General features: G+C 43.8%; 1 protein-coding gene across 6 annotated transcripts in view; it reads left to right on the forward strand.

The window, feature by feature from the left end:
- ADCK5 (aarF domain containing kinase 5) overlaps positions 1–17716 on the forward strand; it is a 45416-nt gene that overhangs the window by 26023 nt on the left and 1677 nt on the right. For 3 of the 6 annotated variants that reach the window (XM_044002452.1, XM_044002471.1, XM_044002490.1), the window contains 9 exons: positions 12277–12352; positions 13387–13587; positions 14051–14191; positions 15116–15229; positions 15489–15620; positions 15785–15868; positions 16182–16263; positions 16354–16432; positions 16612–16703. In XM_044002452.1, the coding sequence (XP_043858387.1) occupies positions 12277–12352; positions 13387–13587; positions 14051–14191; positions 15116–15229; positions 15489–15620; positions 15785–15868; positions 16182–16263; positions 16354–16432; positions 16612–16703 (1001 nt within the window). The remainder of the gene's footprint in view (positions 1–12276; positions 12353–13386; positions 13588–14050; positions 14192–15115; positions 15230–15488; positions 15621–15784; positions 15869–16181; positions 16264–16353; positions 16433–16611; positions 16704–17716) is intronic. The other 3 variants (XM_044002499.1, XM_044002480.1, XM_044002461.1) reach the window with 2 other exon arrangements.

A 17716-nucleotide genomic window follows, 5' to 3' on the forward strand; every position in this document is an offset into this window, starting at 1 on the left:
CATAAGTCCTTCAGAACTGTCTTGGATCATTGTACAATGTTGCTGTTGCTGTTACTGTGTACAGTGTTCTACTGGTTCTGCTCACTTCACTCAGCATCAGTCCAATTAAGTCTTTCCAGGTTTTTCTGAAATCTGCCTGTTCATCATTTCTTACAGCTGTGAGGGGCTAAAATTCTAGCTAGTCTGTCTAAAATATCTAATGAGTTGTCACCAATAAATTATAAGCTTTAGCAAGAGTTAGACTTTTAAGCATCTATTAAGGAGAATAAGAATTTGGTGGAGAGAGAAAGGCCTAGATTCATCTATCTATCAAAGGGAGAGCACATCTTTAGCTCTGCTCTCCACCAGAGTCCTCATGAAAAAAGAGCTAGAGTCTCACCCCCTCTTCCTCCCACAAGCAAACCCTGCCACAAGCAAACGTCATGCCAAAGAAAAGCCACATGTCTTGCCCTCAGGCGCCTTCTCCTCATGGTGGAACTTTGCTACAGTAAGTCTACAGCAGGTGGCATCATTCCAATCATTAAACAGCACAATAGGGGCGGCTAGGTGGCGCAGTGGATAGAGCACCGGCCCTGGAGTCAGGAGTACCTGAGTTCAAATCCGGCTCAGACACTTAACACTTACTAGCTGTGTGACCCTGGGCAAGTCACTTAACCCCAATTGCCTCACTAAAAAAAAAAAAAAAACAAAATTAAAAAAAAATTAAACAGCACAATAGTATTCCATTACATTCATATACCACAACTTGTTCAACCATTCCCCAATTGGTGAGCATTCCCTCTATTTCCAGTGCTTTGCCACCACAAAGAGAGCTGCTGTAAATATTTTTGTACATGTGGGTCCTTTTTCCTTTACTGTGATCTCTTTGGGATATAGACCTTATAGTGGTATTACTGGGTCAAAGGGTATGCACAGTCCCATAACCCTTTGGGCATAGTTCCAAATTGTTCTCCAGAATGGTTGGATCAGTTCACAATTCCACCAACAATGCATTAGTGTTTCAAATTTTCCACAGCTTCTCCAACATTTATTATTTTCCTTTTTGTCATATTAGCCAATCTGATAGGTGTGAGGTGGTATGAGGTGGTATGAGGTACCAGAATTTAAGATTCTGGGTTGGAAAGAACCTAAAATGCAGCCAGGTTGTAGGGGTTTTTTTATTTTTTATTTTTTTTACCAAAATTTGTTTTTTCTCCTTTCCCTTGCCCCCAAGAAAAAGAAAAAGCCCTGTTATAGACATGGGTAGTCAAAAAAACCCTAATTTCTACATTGACCATGTCCAAAAAAATACCCCTCGGTCTTTACTCTGAATCCATCACTTCTCTATCAAGAGGTAGATAGCATATTTCACCACAAGTTCTCTGAAATTGTGGTTGGTTCTTGTGTTGATCAGAGTTCCTAAGTCTATCAAAGTTGTTTTTGTGATACTGTGTAAATTATTTTCCTAGTTCTGTTTATTTTCCTCTGAATGTTCATGCATGTCTTCCCAGGTTTCTCTGAAACTGTCCTTTGTAGCATTTCTTACAGCACAATACTACTCCACCACAATCATATACCATATCATAATTTGTTATCCATTCCCAATTGATGGGCACCCCCTCAGTTTCCAATATTTTGCTACCAAGAAAAGGTATTGCCACAGATATTTTTGTACAGATGGGTCTTTTTCCTCTTTCTTTGATCCCTTTGGGGTATCATAGTAGTAGTGGTATCAACAGCTCAAAGGCCATGGCATAGTTTAGAAATTTGCAGGGGCATACATAATTCCAAATTGCTAAACCAATTCACAGCTCCACCAACAGTACGCTGTTGTTCATTTTCCCAAAGCCCTTCCAACACTTGTTATTTTCCTCTTTTATCATCCTTGACACTCTGAGGTAGATGGAAGCTTGCTTTAATTTGTTATTTCTAATTATTAGTGATTAAGAGCTTTTAAAAATATGGTTCTTGATAGCATAGATTTCTTTTTTTGAAAACTGCCTGGTTATTTCCTTTGATTATTTATCTCTTGGAAATGACTTCCTGGGGGAAATCTGGCCTCAGACACTTAACACTTATTAGCTGTGTGACCCTGAGCAAGTCACTTAACCCCCATTGTCTGGCCAAAAAAAAAGAAAGAAAAGGAAAGGAAATTATTTCCTTTGACTGTTTCTTGGAAAATGACTTTTATAAATTTGAATCATTTCCTTATGTATCTTAAAACATGAAATCTTTATCAGATAAACATTGTTCAGTTACTTCCCTTCTAATTCTAGCTGCATTTGTTTTATTTGTGCAAAAACTTTTATATAATCAAAATTGTCCATTTTATCTTGTATGATCCTTGACACTCTTGTTTTTTAGTCATGAACTTTCCCCTTTACTTAGATCTGAAAAGTAATTTCTTTCTTTCTCCTCTAATTTATTTTTGATGTGACCTTCTCTATCTAGATCTTGTATTCATTTGGAGCTTATTTTTATATATGGCATGAGGTCTTGGTCTAAACCTAATTTCTGCCAGACTGCTGTCCAGTTTTCCTAGCAGTTTTTTTTTTTAATATATATAGTGAATTTTTCCCCTAGTAGCTGGAATCTTTGGGTTTATAAAAAACTATGCTATTCTGTGTGTTTGCTTCTATATAGTATGTACCTGATCTGTTCCACTAATTGACCTCTGTATTTTATATTGGCTTGACCTACTATGAGCAGTTCATTTTTTGCCATATGTTACCAGATATATTACTAAGGAAAAATTGGTAGGATTTGGTGACTGGTGGAAGGAGATGAAGGAGAGAAGAAAGAGACTCCAGATTTTTAAGTATGCAGATAATAAGATAAACAATCAAGTGCTTACCTTTTAACTGTATGTGAGAGCACTTGTCTTGTGAAAGGAGACAGTTTATTATTGGAGTGGGTTGGGGCAGTAGGTCAGGGAATAGTTGTCTTCCTCTTGCCTAATAGCTTGTCATAGAAACAGGTCAACACTTAAGTGCTAATTCTTCATGTATGAAGCCTTATCTGTCTGATTCCTGTAGGACACAATGACTTCTTCCTTTGAGCTCCTGTTGTCTGCTGTAACCTCTCAAAGTATTGTACTGATAAGTTTTTGAGAACCCAGAGTTAGCTCTGTGCCATGAGGAAAGATGAGAGTAGGACTTTGGTAGTAGACATCTTGGAGTGCAAGGACTACTTTTCTTTTCTTTCTTTTTTTTTTTTTTTTTAGTGAGGCAATTGGGGTTAAGTGACTTGCCCAGGGTCACACAGCTAGTAAGCGTGTGTTAAGTGTCTGAGGTCAGATTTGAACTCAGGTACTCCTGACTCCAGGGCCGGTGCTCTATCCACTGTGCCAGCTAGCTGCCCCCCAAGGACTACTTTTCAATATTAAGAACAATAAATATGAGACATGGTCCCCTCCTTCATGAAACTCACAGCCTGGTTCTGAGACAAGAAATACATACACAGAAAGAAAATTAACCAAGAAAAACTACCCAAGAAGTGCCCAGAAGTGACAGATTGCATTGCTGTGGAAACTCAGTAAGGGCATTGTTGACTGTGCTGATCCTGCCTAAGAAAATTTTGTAGCCCAGAACTCATGACTAACATTAAGTGTCTGTTGTGTACAGAGCCTGATTCTCAGCCTTGGGAGAAACATAAAGTTTAAATAAGACAAAATCCCTGCCCTCATGGACCTCCGTATCTTTTAGAGGGATAAGACATGCCTACCTGTAACATGCAAGACTATACGGCACGGGCATTATCCAGGTGCAGATAGCGCTCCATGAAGGTGAGAAGGTCATTACTGACAAGGAGTGGTACTTGCAAAAGTCTTTCTGGAGAAGGCAGTGTCTGTACTTGTCCTTAGAGGATTGGGATTGTTGTTTGTCCTTTGTTCTCCAAGAGGACCTTGACTTGGGGGGGGGGGGTGAATAGTTTGGCTCAATGGTTTAGTGAACAACAATAAGGCTAGAGAAAGAAGAGAATAAAGTTGCCCCTGAATGTTTGTCCCAACCAATTGGGATTTCTCTTCCCTTGGAAGCCCCTGCCCTTGAGGTATATTATACTTAGCCGTACTCCTTTGGGGGCGGGGGAGCTCCCCCTATTTGCACTGCGAGGTGTGGTCCTTTAGGCTTTGTGGACCATGCTTTGTATTCATTTCCTCCCCCTTGCTTAGCTGTGGGTGAGTGGGTGAGGACATAGGAAGTCGTTAGTAACTTCTTGCTAAATAAAAATGGAACCCAAAAGTTGGAAGTTTATCTAGAGGTCATCTAGTTAACCACTATGCCTAAAGCAGGAATCCTTTCTCCAACACCTCCATCCAGTGGTCAGATTGGGCAATTACAGAGTGATTGGGTAGAGTAAGTACAGAATTCCAGCTCCTTAGTTTTAAAGACAATTCTAACCAAATTCCCCTCTCACTCTGGATACCTCCCTCCAACTTCCTTCCTGCTTCCATTTTCCTGTTTGCCTTCTATCCTAGGCCTTTTTTTTGTCTCATTTCTCAATCAATTTGTATTAGCCAGCTCTTGGTCAGAATACAGCTGAATGTGTGCTTCCTTCCTAATCATAATTTTCTTCCAAAGTAAGATCCTTGCCTTTTTTTACCCTTATCTCCTCCCTTTGTCACTAACAGAAGGCCTGACACTAGCCATTTGGTCTCTTAGGGATAATTGATGGACCCCTTGATTTCTCCATTAGTAACTATGGTCATCTTTCATATGTATAAAAATCACAGAATTACAAAACTTGAGAAGACTTCAGTTGTCATATAGTCTACCTCATCCAAAGAAAAATCACCTTACTTAGCATTCCTGACAAGTGATCAGTTCTTTTCTTAAAAACACTCAGAGCAGGGAAACTCATGAAATTACAGAGCAACACTTACATGAAGCTTAAATATTCCTCTATTTAATTTCCACCTAGTTCTGTCCCTAGTCTAGAGTCAAGAAGAATAAGTCTCCTTTCTCATGTCCCTCTAACAACTGTCATATCCCTCCAGGTCTTTGTCTTTTCTTTAAATTAAACATTTTCAGTTGCTTTATCTAGTCCTCATGTGGAATGGCAGCTAGTCTGTTCCTCATCTTGGTTTTTCTCCTTCAGGCCTACTGTTTGTCAGAGTTTCTCCTAAAATGGTGTACCCAGGACTTAGGGCAACAGTATAAAAAGGTCTGTCCTAGGCAGAGTCTAGCTGAATTTTCCTCCTCTATTCTAAGGATTAAGGCCTCCTAGCTGAATCCAGGAGTGGACTTGAACAGTGTTGAGCCATAGGATTGCAGGCTCAGAAGGCACCTAACACTTATTTAGTTGAACCTTTTCATTTTACGGATAAGGAAATTGAGGCTCAGTGGGAGAAAGCTAGTTAGTGATGGAATCACAACATCATCTCATGTTTCTTGTTTCGTAGTCTGGTATTCTTTCTGCTATACCACATTGCCATTCCTTTGGCTGGCCAGCCTTGTAATAAGAGGAAGGCAAATTTAAAAATTTTATTTATTTATTTTTGGCAGGGCAATGGGGGTTAAGTGACTTGCCATGGGTCACACAGCTAGTAAATGTCAAGTGTCTGAGGCTGCATTTGAACTCAGGTCCTCCTGAATCCAGGGCCAGTCTTCATCCACTGCGCCACCTAGCTGCCTCAGAGGAATGTGATTCTTGAAGTGAAGTCCCATGCTCTAGTGAGGCTTATGTTCTCACTGGTGACATGTCAAGCCATCTGACCTTGGAGCAGGGTGTTTCTGCCTGAGCTTATTGGAGATAATGCTGTGTACCTTAGATTAGCAAGTGTAGCTAGAAGACCAGACAGAGACCTAAAAAACAAGCAGAGGGCTCCCCTAGCCCTACCCCCAGATTTCCAAGCTATAAAATTCTTGCAAAATGAACACATACTGGGGGCAGCGAGGTGGCGCAGTAGACAAAACATTGGCCCTGGATTCAGGAGGACCTGAGTTCAAATCCAGTTTCAGACATTTGACACTAGCAGTGTGACCCTGGGCAAGTCACTTAACCCTCATTGTCCCACTCCCACCCCCAAAAATCAAAACAGAAAACAAGAACACATACTTCTAGCTTTATTAGTTTAGTCAGTCATGCTCACTTTGGCAGCACATATAGTAAAATTGGAATGATATTAGTTCAGTCAGTCAATCAGCAAACATTATTAGAGGCAGCTAGGCAGCTCAGAGGATATTATTGAGCCTGGAATCAGACCTTAGGCACTTAGCTATATGACCCTGGGTAAATATTCTTTGTCTGTCTCAGTTTTTATAACTGTAAAATCAGAATCATAATAATACTTAGCCTCACAGGGTTGTTATGAGGATGTGCCTGGCACATCATAAATGCTTATTTCATTGAGCACCCATTATTTGCCCGGCACTGTGCTGAGCCCTGGGGATGCAGAGAAAGACAGCCAAACCCAACATACCCTTGTAGTTCTCGGGGAGTTCACAGACTGATGAGGAAGGACAACATGCAGCATACAAGAAGATGTGTACACCATAAACCAGAGGTCATCCACAGAGGGAAGACTCTAGTGCTGAAGGGGATTGTAGCTGGAACTTGAAAGAAACCAGAGATGAGAATGGATCATAAAGTCCACGGCAGGTAGGAAGGTGTAAGAAGATTGGAAAGGTCAAGTGCGGAGCAGGCTCTGAAGGGCTTGTAGGCCCAAACAGGAATTTAAATTGGAATCACTAGAGTATATTGGAGAGAGAGGATGGTTAGACCCGCGCTTTAGGAAGATGGGCCTGACAGCGGAGTGAAGGAGGCAGGGAGACCCACCGGCAGGCGACTGCGATCATCCATATGTGAGGTGAGGAGGGCCTACACCAGGGTGGTGGCAGTGCTGGAGAAGGGGGCCTCTAAAAGAGATGTGTAAAGCAAGGACTTGATAACTGATTGGAAATGGGGGTGCTGAGAGAGTGAAGAATTGAAGATGATTCCTAGGGTGTAAGCACACGACTGGGAGAATGGTAGTAGTGCCTTTGGCAGCAATAGGAAAGGTAGGAAGAGGGAAGCTTAGGGAGATAGTTGAGTTTTAGATGTCTACAGGACATCCAGTTTGAGGTATACAATAGGCAGTTAGAGATGAGAGTTTGGAGATCAAGAGAGAGGTTTGGGCTTCCTAAATCTGGGAATCATCTGCTCTGTGGAGGTGATAAGTAAATTCATAGGAGCTGATGAGACAAAGAGAAGAAGGCCCAGGACAGCCTTGGGGGGGACACTTAGAGTTAGTTAGCCTGACCTAGATCTGAAGATCCAGCAGAGGAGACTGAGTGCCATGTCATAAACACCTAGAGAGGTGAGTATCGGGGAGAAGGGGGGGGGAGCCTTAGGGTTAGTGATTAAGAGATCATTGGTATCTTTGGAGAAAGCCAGAGTTCAGAAGAGCCTGAGAAGAAAGGAAGTGGAAGCACCTATTGTAGATGGCCTTCTTAAGGAATTAGCCCCCAAAGGGAAGAGAGATAGGAGATGGTAGCTGGTGGGGATGAATGGATCAAGGGAGGGATTTTTGAGGACAGGAGACACAGGCATGTTAGTTGGCAAAAGAGAAGCAGCTGGTAGATAGAAAGAGACTGAAGATTAGTGAAAGAGGTGGGGTGATAATGGCAGGGGGGAGACAATCTGTTGAGAAAGATGGAGTAGGTGGGTTTGTGCATCTAGAGGGTTCACCTTGTTGAGGAAAAAGGCCACCTGCTCGTGTGAGACATCAATGAAAGAAGAGATTGGGATTGAGTGATGTGAGATGAGGATGTTCTAGGCCTGTACCAACCCCAGATTACTCTCTCAATACACTGTACCCAAGAACCAACTTGACTCAGTGAGTAATCTCTACAAGTCCCAGAACTCCAGTATCAGATACTGAGTAAATCAACCTGAGGGGTCTGCGTCAAACCATTGTAGATTGTTCACTGAGAATATCAATTCAGTGGGTTCCAGAAGCCAAAAAGGCCCACAAAATGCTGGATGCCATGGGATCTTAAGAGTTGGAAAGGACCTTAAATGCCCCACTCACCACAGCATCCAACTTCTGCTTTGAAAATCTCTAGTGACAGGAAGATCACTAACAAAGCAGCTCACAACATTGGTGTACAGCTGTTAGTAGAAATGGTCTGTCTTCCTAAGCCAAAATCTTCCTCACTTTAACTTCTGCCAACTGGATCTAGTTCTTCCTAAATACATGAAATAAGTCTAGTCTTTCTAACATAACCCAAAATCTTAGTCCATGACAATCCTTTAGACACTTGAAGATTGTTGTCACATGTTTCTTATTCAAGCTAAGCATCCTCAGTTTCCTCTGTTGATGTTTTACATGGTTTCCTGATTATCCTCTAGATTTGTTCCAATCTGTTGGTTTCCTTCCTAAAATGTGCCCCCCAAAATTGGAGATGGTTTTCTAGATGTGACAGCAGAATCATTCTCTCCTCATTTTGGACACAGGACTCCTGTTAACACATGCTTGTGACTCAATATTGAAGCTGTAGACAATGAAAGTCTCCAGGTCTTTTTCATATGAACAATATTATCTAGGTATAGTTCCTCCAACCCTATTCTTAGATTTTTCTGGAACCTAAATGCAGGACTGTGTACATTTATTCTTATCACATTTCACCATTTTGATTTCATTCCAGTGTTAGCATGTGAGCTGTCCTCCCAGCTTTGTGTTATCTGTAGATTTATAACCATTGATTTATTATTATTATTATTATTATTTTTTTTTTTTGGTGAGGCAATTGGGGTTAAGTGACTTGCCTAGGGTCACACAGCTAGTACGTGTTAAGTGTCTGAGGCTGGATTTGAACTCAGGTCCTCCTGACTCCAGGGCCAGTGCTCTATCCACTGTGCCACCTAGTTGTTCCCATTGATTTATTATTAAATCCTGAAACACTAGGGTTCTTTGTGAGTAAGGTATGCTGAGGGCAGATGTGAGTCCTACTTCCCCCAGCTAGTAATAAACCTAGGAAACTCATCACAATGAGACTCCCCTCATTTCCATTTCTATCCTAGTGCAGACCCTCATCACATCCCACTTGGACTATTGCCATTGGTCTCTATGCTTCTGATCTCTCCTTCCTCCACTTCAGACTGTGCAAACCATCAGGTTCATCTTCCTAATGCAATTTTGATCACATTTCCTTGCCCACAAACCTTCAGTCGCTCCCTATTTCTCACAGAATAAAGTCCAGACTTCCTGGCATTCCGGGTCCTCTACAGTCTTTATAGTATCTTAGATTTGGAGCTAGAAGGTACCATAGAGTCCATTTTACAAATGAGGAAACTGAGATCCAGAGAGGTTAAGTGATGGATAGTGTCCGAAGTGGAATTTGCACTCAGGTCTTCTGACCCTGCATCCAGTATTCTTCCCACCATGTCATCCTAGTTCCAGTCACCTTTCTGGCCCTGTCTTTTATGAATCACCTTTATGTACTCGACGATCCATTCAGACTGGACTCTGTATGATTTCCTGAACATGTCTTTGGCTTTCCTGTCTCCTGTGCCCTTGCTCACACTGTAATCTCCACATGGAGTGTTTTCTTCTTGCTCTGTTTCCTCCAATGTCACTTCTGTGTGATCTTGCACTGGAAGAGAGTGAACTGAACTCTCTTGGCCCTTCCTTCTCCATGGTCTTGTTCTTCTCTCCTATTCCTTACAACAGTGCTAGCTGTCATCACACAGAGGTGAAGAAAGTGGTCACCACTGTGGTGGAATGGAAAGGAGATGGGAAAGGCCTGTAGGCTCATATCTGAAGCTGGAAATTCTGTCATTTGCCTCATCCCTCTAGTTTCTGTATTGTTCTTTTCATCCTCAGCCATGAGCCTTTTTAAACCTGACTTAGCCTCCCAGGGTACTTGCTCCTCTGCTTGGCGCATCTCCTCAGGAAATATGCCTTATGTGATCGGATAGCTAAGAGCAGCATCTGTCCCCTCCTCCCCTTTTGCCCACCATTTTGCTAGATTTTAGGTCACAAGAGGACATCTTCTAGGGTTTATTCACCAGGGGGAAAGAGAAGATGTCAATTCTGAAATATCTACCAGAAAGTAATTAGAAATGTGCATGAAGGAAATCTCAGACTGGACAGTATGGCACTGCTAAGTCAGTTCCTCAAGCTGGGTTAGTCTATAACTATTCTTCCTGTGGTCCCAGATGAGAATGTCTTCCATTCCAGAGAGCAGAGCAGGTACTGCCTTAGGGATTGGCCTCCCTCCAATGCCAGCCTATATTTTTGACCCCCTTTATAATCTCAGGTCTCAGCTCAAAGATGTTTATCACAGCTTTTGTTCCTATAGTGCTTTGAGATTTACAAAGCACTTTCTTCACAATAACCCTGGAAGGCAAGGAAAGCAAAGAAGAAAAGTAATGAATTTCCAAATAAGAAACTCAGAGAAAGTAACTTAAATTACTTAAGTCCATAAGCATTGATTAAGCACCTAGTATGTGGCATACATAGTGCTAAGTGCTGGAGATATAAAGAAAGAAAGGTCAAAGACATTCATTCCCTGCTCTCAAGGAACTCATAGTCCAGTGGTGGAAACAACTATGTGCAATCAAACAGGATGAATTAGGAATAATCGGGGCGGGGGGGGTAGCATTAGAATTAAGGGGTAATTGGGAAAGATGTCCTATAGAAAGTAGGGTTTTAGCTAAGACTTGAGGGAAGCCAGCAAACTAGCACATGTTGGACCAGGGACTTTAAAAATTGTTTCATTGGTGCTTTGAAAAAAATCACTGTCACTATCTAGTGGAACTTTCCCTTGTAACAAAGTAGTTCCATGGAGTCAAGATGGATTATGGCATTGACCTGAATTGTTAAGTCTTTGTTGTGTTCCTTTATATTATGGTGTCCATAATGACTTACATTTAAAACCCTTTCTCATGCATTTTTAAAAATTTGATTCAGGGCAAAGGTGGTTATGCCCGTTTTAGAGGTGAGGAGCCTGAGGCCCACAGAGGGGAAGTGATTTGCTCAGGGCCACACAGCTAGACTTGAGTCTAGTGGAGTCTAGACTTGAACCCACGTACTCTGATTCCTCATTCAGGGTTCTTTTGCCTTCACCATGTTACCTGAGGACCCTGGAGCCCCAGACTCCCAAGGGGACAAATGATAGGGAGTTGGGTAAGCAGAACTTTTAGTAAGCAGAACTATTATTCTTTTGGTTACTTTCTGTCAGTTCATACAAGTCTTGCTAAGGTTCTCTGAATTCCTCATATGTCATTTCTTACAATACAATAGTATTCTATCACATTTGCATATCACAGTGATCTTGCACATTCTCCCAGTTGATAGGTATCCATTTCATTTCCTCCTTTTTTCTACCACAAAAGGTGCTTTGATAAATATTTGGTAGATATGGGATCTGTCTGTGATTCCCACCCACCCCTTGGGGAATATATCAAAAAGTGAGATCACTGGATCAAAAGGTATAAAAAGTTTAATCCCTTTTTTAGTATAGTTTCAAATTGTTTTTGGAGCTAGGGTTTACACCCATCTTTTTTTAAACTTTAAACTTGAGCATTCTTTCTGCTACACTACCAAATCTCCCGGTGGCATGGCAGGCTATTACCACATTCCGATGGAATCCTTGAGTTAATTTAGATGTCCCATTCTCACTATTCCCCTCCCTCACCCTAATCAAAGAAAAAGTAGAAAAAAAACACCATATGGTAAGGACAGAGTTTCCATCCATTCAAAAGTCAGTCAGTCACCCAATGCCTGTCACCCCTAGAGTTTTCTTAAAGATACCCCATGCTTACCTAGGATTCATATAGCAAGTCTGTAGTATCTCCCAACAATTAGTTTAAGAGGCCAGTCCTCGGTGAGAGGACAGGAACTACAAAACAGTCTCGTTGTTATTGTGCTGTTATTTTATCTTTCATGTGGATAATGACTTACACTTACAAAGCCCTTTCCCATGCATTTTCTTATTTGATCCAGGGCAAGGGTGGTTATCCCCATTTTAGAGATGAGGAACCTGAGGCTCAGAGAGGGAAGTGATTTACCCAAGGCCACACAGCTAGTAAGTGGTGGAGCCTGGACTTGAATCCAGGTATTCTGATTCCTAGATCAGGGTTCTTCCCTGTGCACCATGCTGCCCGAGGGCCCCGAGCCCCTGAGGGGACAAATGATAGGGAGTTTTGTAAACAAACTGCCCCAATGGGCTGGCCTCACCCAGACCTTGCATCCCCCAGCCACAAAATTCCCATATGCAAGAGGGGTCCAGAGGGAATCTCTCCAGAGTATCATCCGTGTGGGACTGTTAGATTCTGGAGAATGACCTATCCCTCAACATTGTTCCATGTCAGGTCTCTCAAAGTGGGACTGCAGATCTCCATGGATTACTGGTGGTGCACGAATGTGGTTCTCCGAGGGGTGGATGAGGTATGTCTCCTGCTGTTGGGAATAGAGAGGGCATTCCAGGAGCCAGGGAAGCCTGACAGCCATTGGCTCTGGGAATTTCCCTTTCAAAGACCTGGCATTCTCTAGTGCACAGGAGAGGTCAAGTAGTGTCAGCATTTCCGTTTGGATTAGTTGTAGTGTTTTGTCCCATGTGCCTGGAAAGCTAAGTCATCCATCAAGCTTTCATCAGGGTTGGAAGCAGGAGTTAAGAGACTGGGAGGCAGTGTGGGGTGGTGGGAGAAAACAGGCTCAGATGCCATTGAACATGACTTCTTAAGCTGCTTCCACTCGCAACCCCTTTTCACCTGAGAAATCTTTGTGCAACACAGGGTATATAGGTATATAAAATAGGCATACATAACCATTTACTATTGCCAAATTTTTGTGACTCCCACATTCAGTTACATGACCCCACATGAAGTCTCAACCCAGTCTAAGAAGCTTTGTCATAGAATAATGAAATTTGAACCCAGGTCCTCTGAGTCCAATGCCTGTGGTTCTTCCCACTAGAGCAAGCTCAGTTCTATAGTAACTTGCTGTGTGACCTCAGGAAAGTCATTTGACTTCTCTAGGCCTCAGTTTCCTCCTGGAATATGAGGAAGTTGGACTCAGTAAGAAGGGCCCTCTGAACTCTAACAATCCTCCTGTGAGGCTATGAATTGAATTTGATTAAGGAGCCCTTCCCCTAGGAGATGGTTTTGAATTATGGCATATAGGAGGAGAGAGATGGGATAATAGGTTTTTGAGCTAAAAGAGACCTTAGAGACCACCTGGTCCAGCCCATTTATTCTACAGATATGGAAACAGACCAGAGAGATTAAATGAATATAAAAGACAGAGGGAGGAAGGCTGTTTAAGGATTATGGGATCCCCAAGCCGACTTTAAGGTGGGAAAGGGAAGCCAAGAAAGTTCTCTGGCTAGGATGGAAGCCATCCTAGGGTTGCCCTGAGGGTTGGGGGATTGAGGAGGGGCAGACACCCCCTCCCCCATCCCTTCTCTCTGTCCCTGTGGCCAGAACAGCCCTGGCTACATGGAGGTGATGTCAGCGTGTCACCAGCGGGCAGCTGATGCCTTGGTAGCTGGAGCCATCCTCAACGGGGGCCTCTATGTGAAGCTGGGCCAAGGACTCTGCTCCTTTAACCACCTGCTACCCCCCGAGTACATCACCACCCTTCGCCTACTGGAGGACAAAGCCCTCACTCGGGGCTCCAGAGAGGTGGGCAGCTTCAGGGACTGGGGGCATGGGGGGTGGTCAGCTGCGAGGAGCTCCAGCCCCATGCTGAGCACTGGGGAAGGAGCTGACTTATAGAGGCAACTGGAAGTATAAGCTTTGTCTTCTGGGGATTTTCTGACTGTGCCTCTTGATGGACCAAGAGCTGTGGGAGATGTGAGGGCTTGGGGTCCTGGGAGGAAGGGAGTTTCCAAAGCTGGAGAGCCTAAGTAGGCTTGACTTCTTGGAAGAGGGCATTTGTGCTAGATGTTGAAGACAGGGAATGGGCCTATATGAAAGGGGGTTGGGGGGGAGTATTGAGGCCTTGGTATCATATTACCTCACAGCTTCACTAGGATGCTGTTAGTAATCTTAAGGGACCTAATGAGCCAGAGAAGGCCTGAGTGTGGGAGACTGGCCCTGGACTGGACTGCTCCCGTGGCTGAGCTAGGCTCCCTTTCTCTTGCAGGTGGATGAGCTATTCATGGAGGATTTCCAGACCCCAGCCAGTGAGATGTTCCAGGAATTTGACTATGAGCCTGTAGCAGCCGCCAGCCTGGCCCAGGTGCACAAAGCAAAGCTGAAGGATGGCACAGAGGTGGCTGTGAAGGTGTGTGTATGTGTGGGAGTAGCCCGAGTGTCTCTGGGCTCTGCCCAAGGACTTGACTGGAAGAAGGAACCATGAGGATCACCAGGCAGGGCTATCAGCGTGTTGACCGTTCTTGTTTGGCTTGGAGAGGTAGCCAGGAAGGTTTTAGGACAGTCTCTGGCACCTGTGGAGCCTGAAGTCATAGGCTCTCCCAGAATGTTACTGCTGAAAGGGACCTTAGGAAGCAGGTTGAGTCTAACTCCACATTTTGCAGAGGAAAAAAATAGATCCTGAGGGAGGATGACATAAATGCCAGAGACCTAGGGTTCCAGCGTAACTCTTGTGGTGCCAGGCCTGTTCTGGAACCTGTCCCATGGCCCTCTTTACCTCACACAGCAGTACAGCAGCCTATTCCCTGCCCTCCCTGTCTCCTCTAGCTGCACAGATTTGGACCAAAAGGCACTAACCCACTTGGGAAATTTTTATACTTCCCCATGGCATTCGAGGCTGCTCCATGATCTGGTCCTACCCCACCCAGTCATGCCTGGAATGCTTTCCCTCCCTCCTCTGCCTTCCAGGCAGAGGGAGAGCCCCAGGCCCACTGCTACTGGGAAGTCTAACTGGCCTGTTTCAGCACTGCTCTTCCTTTTCTTAGCTGGTCCATTCACAAGAAAGTACTACACTGTTTAGTTTTTCCTTAAGTGACCTAAGACCATTTCCAGGTCATAAATCAAATCCCTCTGTTACATGATAGATACAAGATAACCCAAAGAGGTAACTCATTGAGAAAGTATTGATAAGGGGGGCTCAAGAAAGGCTTCCAAGAAGATGGTCCCTGGGCTGCTTCTTGAAGGAAGCAAGGGGTTTCATATGGGATGGGACAGGAGAGATCATCATTATGTGTTGATAAGGCAGAAGATGACTTAACCCTTGCATCCAGTACAGGTGCAGTACATTGACCTAAGGGACAGGTTTGACGGGGACATCCACACCCTTGAGCTCCTGCTGCAGATTATCGAGTTCATGCATCCCAGCTTTGGTTTTAGCTGGGTCCTCAAGGTAGCTCTGGCCCCAGCCCCTTAAATGCATTGCATATGGCACTAGAGAGGGAGTGGAAAATACAGCTGTTTGCCTAGGCCTCAGGGAGACTCCAGCCTCTATATTCTTGGGATGTTGTGGATCTGCTACAATTCTACCTCAAGACTCCTTTCTTATCCCATTTCCCCTCCCCTCCCCTCCCCTCCCCTCCCCCACATCCTCCCTACGTACAACCCAGTTCCCACATTAATATCTCCCCCTGTTGGATTCTCCACCTCAGGACCTGAAAGGAACCTTGGCCCAGGAACTGGACTTTGAGAACGAGGCTCGAAACTCAGAGCGCTGTGCCAATGACCTGAAGCACTTTCGCTATGTAGTGGTACCACGTGTTCACTGGGACAAGTCCAGCAAGGTTTGAGCCTTGAGGTTTCCTGAAAAGCAATTTAGGATCTTTCCCTTCCACAACTTACCCTGTCCCATCCAAACTAGGTCCTCTGACCCTTCCCCCTCCCCCCCAAATCCCCTCAGATTGGGCAGATCTGGCCTGCTTATCAGCCCTTGTCTCCCAATTTCCAGAGGGTGCTGACTGCTGACTTCTGTAATGGCTGTAAGGTCAACAACGTGGAAGAGATCCAGAAGCAGGGGCTCAGCTTGAGTGATGTATGAACCTCAGTTTTTCTGCACTTATGTAATTTACACATGACCTATGCTGGTTTTATCTATTAGATTGAGCTCCACTGAGACAGGAACTATTTTACCTAAATTTCTATTTCTTAACCCACTATACAGTTGTTTGTGAAGTTAATGTGTGAAAGAGGTGAGGAGTGGGATTTATGTCTTTTTTATGAGATTGTGATTTGGGGCAGGGGGGGTCAGATGTGCCAGATGTGCCATCCCTGGGAGTGCTGGGGATGTTCCATTTCTGCTTCTGAGAAAATGATTCTCACCTCTTAATGGGCACCCACTCTTTTAGATATCATCTAAATTGATCCGAGTATTTGCTGAACAGATCTTTTACACGGGCTTCATCCACTCAGATCCCCACCCTGGAAATGGTAAGATACCAGTCTTGGGAGGGAAGAGATTGGTGTGGGCCATCTAAGGTTGGGCTAAGTTAGATACTCCCTACCCATATTCTCTCTTAGTATTGGTACGGAAAGGCTCAGATGGAAAGGCAGAATTGGTGTTGCTGGACCATGGCCTCTACCAGTTCCTGAATGAGAAGTAAGATCCGTACCCTATGGCAATACCCTAGTCCTGGGGGGAAGAGAAAAGAATTGGTTATCTGCATTGAATCAACCCTGTGGGGGCCCGGAGACCATACAGTTGTGGGGAACAAGGGATGGAATGTCTGACCTGACCAGAAGGGTCACACACCCCCTGCCCCCCACCCCCTTCCCCAGGGATCGAATGGCCTTGTGCCAACTGTGGCGGGCCATTATCTTGCGGGATGATGCAGCCATGAAGAAGCATTCTGCTGAGCTTGGTGTTAAAGGTAAAAGGGGGGATGAGGTGGTGTCGAGGGGTGGGTTTTTACCCATAGACCTTCTGTATGGGGTTTATGTAGTAGTCTTAAGTTGTTAATTAAATTATGAGATTGGGGTTCAAACAAGCAGTCGTGGCTTTTCACACAGGTGGTTGACACAACTAATTCTTTAATAGAATTAACTCTGCATTAAAGCAGAAAGTGGGATGCACAATTAAAAGTTTGTTGTTTTTTTTTAATCCAGACAATCTGGAATGTTTAGACCTTAGGCCTAATATTTTAGACCACTGGTGTCAAACTCAAATAGAAGGGGCCACTAATCCATACATAAGGATCCCTGTGAGTCACATCAATGTTATATTTTTAGTTCTATTTTAAAGTATTTCTCAATCACATGTGTTCAGGACACAATCAGAATGTTCTTGGGCTGCATATTTGACACCTCTCTGCTTTAGACAGTTGCTTTTTACTGTTTAACTTAATTCTGGATCTCTGCTCAGAGTAGTGATGGAGGTTGTTGCCCTTGAGCTTCCCTGTAACAATGCAAGGAGGCCTTAAATCAAGTTTAAATGTTTAAGGGCCAAGGGGCAGGTAGGTGGTACAGTGGATAGAGCACCAGCCCTGGAGTCAGGAGTACCTGAGTTCAAATCCAGCTTCAGACACTTGACACTTACTAGCTGTGTGACCCTGGGCAAGTCACTTAACCCCAATTGCCTCACAAAAAACCACCAAAAAATAAGTTTAAGGGCCTTGCCTAGCTGAACCTAGAAGGAACGCCAGTCTAGTTCTCCCATTTAACATATGGGGAAAATAGGCGTTGCCTAATTCTTCCAGTGGATTCCACTAACCAAAAACGTCAGGGAAAGGAAAAAGCCCTGTCCTGGGTTTCTTTTGTTACTCAAAGAAACCTAAGAACTTTGATGAGCACTGGACTCATTTGTCTTTTCATATGTTGTAATTGAATGCAAAGTAACATGCTTCATTCACAATTAGCTTCTTTCCAGACCTTACTTTGCGGGATT

The sequence above is a fragment of the Dromiciops gliroides genome, chromosome 1, assembly GCF_019393635.1.
Source record: "Dromiciops gliroides isolate mDroGli1 chromosome 1, mDroGli1.pri, whole genome shotgun sequence".
NCBI classification, from domain to species: domain Eukaryota; kingdom Metazoa; phylum Chordata; class Mammalia; order Microbiotheria; family Microbiotheriidae; genus Dromiciops; species Dromiciops gliroides.